Here is a 4,856-nt window from a genome sequence, read left to right as displayed (position 1 = left end):
TTTTTTTATTTTTCTCGAAAAGCAATGAAAGGCACAACAAATTTTTACAGAAAAGTTTAATCACCAAAAAATGTTCCACCAAAAATATTTATTGCTCTTTTATGATATATTTCATTGATTACTGGGGAAAATTATTTTGAAAAAATAAGTTTCCCTGCCTTAAAAATGGTTTAGCCCACATGAAACTGATAGAAGCCTTTTTTTATAGCAGAAACTGTTTTTGAATATGTTCACAAGCCATCTTCTAATGATTCTAAAGAATAATAAACAAGTGCTCTGATTAAACTGTGAAATACTTTTTCCTTTCTTCATACCATAGAATGACATGATATCTTCAAATACCAAATAATTACGATATCTTTAGCTGAAACCTTCTACCTGGTTTGAAATGAAATTGGTCTACTCTAATGTAAAAAACATTCCGAACTAAAATATTTAAAACTTAAGTCAAATTTAAATATTGATCATTTAAAATAATAAAATACTTCAATCTCACGATTTTATATCATCCTAATCAGTAAGTTATTTAAAATCATTAAATTTTGAACAGAAATTTCGAATTGCAATTTAATTTTAGATCTAATTTCGTAGCCCTAGAAACCAAAAGAAAAAATCTTAACAAGCTCTCGTCTTTTTTTCTCAGTTTCGCCCCGTCAACTTATCCTGTCAACATCGTTCGTTCATCCCACACAATCCCACATTTCACGAAGTTCAAACGCCGACAAAATGGTAATAGTAACAATGAAATACTATTTATTAACATTGTTTATTGAAACACTCATAAATTTAATATCAATCATGTTCAAATTTGGCAAATGTTGTCAATATAAATAATATTCCTTGCAGCTCATGTCGATCAATTTCAAATAACTTTCAGATAGATGCTTTATATATTTATCTTCTTTTGCAAGATATTATATGTAAGATCTTCTAACAATTTAATTAGAATGATATTTTAAGAAAATTATCTAATAATTAACAAAATTTCAAAACAATAGCGTGAAGTCCTTTCGATGCATATTGGTCAAGGAGGTGTGCAAATTGGCAATGCATGCTGGGAATTGTATTGTCTTGAACATGGAATTCAACCAGATGGCATGTTACCATCTGATTCTTGCACAAATGACGAAGGGTTTCAGACATTTTTCAGTGAAACGGGAAGTGGAAAATATGTTCCAAGAGCAGTTTTTCTTGACCTCGAGCCCACAGTAATCGGTATGATTTTTTAGTACAAATCATAATGCCCTTCGAAAGTAATTTTTTTTAAATGTACTTTTAAATTGGAACTCTTATTGATTCAGAAGCTTTAAATTTTTCAGTTCCTCAAATATGATCAATTTGACGAAAGATGTTTTAAGAACAACTGAATAGTCAAGATTCCAATTTAGAATGCATCCAGTTTAATAAGGTTCTGAAATAACCTTAACAAGCCACCTTCGATAAAAAATGATCACACCTAAAGTCTTGTTTCAGGTGAAAATCCCTTAATAATTAACATTTATATTATGTACCTAATGTACATTCGAAATGAGATATCGAGTTGAAAGTTTAGGATATTAAATAAATGACATTAAGGAAAATGAAAATGTGTCTGCTCCTAAATATTTATGTTTACAAAAAAGTAATTTTTCTACAAATTTAATTTCGTTGTAACTATAAACATTAAGGATCAGGTAAACCTAATATAGTAAGTGCCTTTTATTTAACTTCTCACACTTTCAACTATGCGCAAATGAAATTATAGGTAGGAAAATGTCGGTAATGTAAGAATTTGTACTTGATACATGACCTTAAGCTTTAAATAATGAATCCTCAAAATGAGCAACTATTTGAATCCTAGATCAGAGAATATAGATATTTCTAAAGATATTGAAAACAATCATATATTTGTCTCTTGATTTTAAAAATTTTGAGTATTCTCATGTGAAGCTTTCTCTATACCTTAACAGAATCAAAAGAATTACAATGCGAATATTTAACATGACTTTTTAAACAAGTTTCAATTGCATAAACAAATATAAATTATTTAAAAAGTTATTTATATCCCTAAAATATTAAACATAATCGTATTTTTGTATTGAAATGTAATATTTTGTCATTGTTTCAAGTAGTAAATTCTTCTAAAGACATTATGTAATTATTTAAGCAATTAATTTATTATTGTTTATTTTCAAAATTTCTAAAAATGACCCAGATGTTCACTTCTTTCAAATTTGTATTCTGTGCTACATTTTGTTGAATAATTACATAATTTAAAAACATTTCTTCTAATGGTTAACCAATTTCTATTTGTTTAAACAATTTTTATTTGCCAAATTATTTATTTTTCAAAAAATAAAAAAATGATATAATGTAGGAGACATACAATTAATTAAGATTTTAAAAGTATTTTTGAAAAAGTAATTGTTTAAACAAATTATGTTTGTTTAAATAATTGAAAAGTGTTAAATTTATTCTTTCAATACACTATATAGTGAGAAAAATAATTGTATGTGTTCTATTTTATTTCATTTTTTCAGTTATCGTAAAAAACTGCTTGAGCAAATAATTACATAATCTTTAAAAAAAATGTACTACTTCAAACAATCACAAACCATTACATTTCAATCAGAATACACGATTTTTTTACATTTTTTTGAATAAATAATTATTTAAATAATTTACATTTGTTTAAACAATTAAAAATTGTTCAAAAAGTCTTGGTAAATATTCTAATGGTCCATTAGTAATTATTTGTATAAAAAAGACGACGAAAATTGCTAAAAAGTAACAATAATACGTAAAAATGTAGTTTTTTTATTTTTGGTTCATATTTAGGGCGCTGCTGGGGGGGGGGATTAAAGTTATTAGTATGGTTTTATTTCGTAGGCACGCCTCTTAAATCCCTAAAAAGCTCGACACTTTTCGATGAAACCCTGGAACATGAGTTCGATTTTTCGAAAATTAAAAAATTCCCCATGGTAATTAAATGGGTTTTTAAAGTGCCCAGTCGCACTTATTAATATTTGAAATTCAAAAAACAAAAAATTACGGAATTTTTTTTCTCTGGAAGCGGAAACTTGGGGGGGGGGGGGTGTCTTGCCCTGTATCTTGAAAAGCATTTGTTGGATCATACTAGTTGTCACAGGGCACGATGAAATCACAACAACCGGCCGGCGAAACCCTCGTGTGTATTGTGGATACGAAGTGAACCAAGGTTGACAGCTTTATACATCCATCTCGCAAGAGCCTTAGCATATTCTTGACACGGTGGTATGGCTTTAAGGTTACGAATCAGTAATAGCTTCGCACCTCCGAGAGCAAGGACCACAAAGACAATCACTTTAACCAAATATATTGGGTAAAGTCGTTGCAGCTCCCTTTTGAGGTCTTGATACCTCTCCTCCTTATCCTTCTCCTTAACATGAATGTTGTAGTCGGCCAGAGCTGAGAATTCAATCACGAATATAGTTCGTTTCTCGAAGTTTTGGAAAACGATGTCAGGCCAAATGGAGGCAAACGGAGAAAAAAACAGAAGAATATTTTCGTACAGTGATTTTCATCATTATCCAAAAACATTCACTTCATAGGTCGTTCTCGCACCATTTCGATAAAGGGCTATCTAACGCTCACTTTTCAGGGGACCCTATAGTTTCATAACATACAACACATACATCACTCGTAGTATTCCACTTCACGTGGAATACAATGTTCGCTAGAATTACCTGAAAACCCATGGTCTTCAGCCATAGTTTTACCATTCATCCTGTTAACAGTAACATTCCCGTGTAAAGACATGCCTAACTTTACTTGTGATTTGATAGACTATTTTTCGAATTTCTTGCACTATATTGCTTATTAATTAGTACTTTTTAGCCCAACGAAATACATAGAAAATAATAAGGATCCATAACGTAAATGAGAAAGAATAGTTTAAAAAATTATCATTCTTTAAAAAATAGGCTACAAGTTCTGAAAGAAGAACATACTGAAGAAAGTTTGGCATTGCATAAGATTAAAAAAGTGCTATTAGGTAAAATGATTTCTAATTGTTTAAATAATTTTAAAATGTTTTCCAAAACAAATATCACTCCTAAAATTAATTAACTACGTCATTAATTCCAGAATAGTATCTTTACTAGATTTACAGATTAACAAATTGTAAAAAAATATAATTATTTGAATCATGACGATCTGACATGCATAAAAATATCGTTCTTTGCATTCATTAACTGCGTTACTAATTACAGATAGTACTAAATATTTAAAATTAACCGAGAAAAAATTGTTTAAGTAATTGCCAAATATATTTTAAAAAATATATTACTCTCAAACCTCGTTAATTTTGTCATTAATTATAGAAAATAATAACTTTTGACGACTTGTAAGGGAAAAATGTGTTTAGCAAAAGGATAAAATTGTTCAAACAATTCACAATTAGTTAAAAAAAGACTTGGAACCTTGTCACTTCATGAATAAACATAATCATTTTTAACAAAATTCCAAAAAGTACCGTCTTTAACATGAATATGTCATAAAACTACTATTTTGCATTTTTTCGGGGTTAAAAATTGTGTAATTATGTGCAAATTATTCCTTAAAAATGCTTTAAGAGGTGCATAAACTTCGCTTTATAAGTGGTTAATAACAAATACATCTTTGTTCCATTTTTTCAAAAACTGAGCTTTTCCCATTAAAAGCTCCCCGTCCATTTAAAAAGCCCAGGAATACGGGTTAATGTTGACCAATTTGAAAACAAAATAGGGAATTTCTTTTTCGGGAAAAGGACCCAGTTGGGGTGATCGTTCATTAAAAATTGCATGTCGAATTTTTACAGGTATAAATTTGTGAGGTCACAGATTTCCCAGAGATTTTGG

General features: G+C 29.2%; 1 protein-coding gene across 1 annotated transcript in view; it reads left to right on the top strand.

The window, feature by feature from the left end:
- Positions 1 to 649: 649 nt before the first annotated feature.
- LOC117170566 (tubulin alpha-1D chain-like) overlaps positions 650 to 4,856 on the top strand; it is a 16,427-nt gene continuing 12,220 nt past the window's right edge. Inside the window, exons 1-2 of the mRNA XM_033357402.1 lie at positions 650 to 729; positions 999 to 1,215. Of these exons, the coding sequence (XP_033213293.1) occupies positions 727 to 729; positions 999 to 1,215 (220 nt within the window). The 5' untranslated portion in view covers positions 650 to 726. The remainder of the gene's footprint in view (positions 730 to 998; positions 1,216 to 4,856) is intronic.

The sequence above is a fragment of the Belonocnema kinseyi genome, chromosome 4 (genome assembly GCF_010883055.1).
Source record: "Belonocnema kinseyi isolate 2016_QV_RU_SX_M_011 chromosome 4, B_treatae_v1, whole genome shotgun sequence".
Taxonomy (NCBI): Eukaryota; Metazoa; Arthropoda; class Insecta; order Hymenoptera; family Cynipidae; genus Belonocnema; species Belonocnema kinseyi.
The sequence above is the reverse complement of the archived record's forward strand: the minus strand, read 5'-3'. Positions and strand labels throughout refer to the sequence as shown.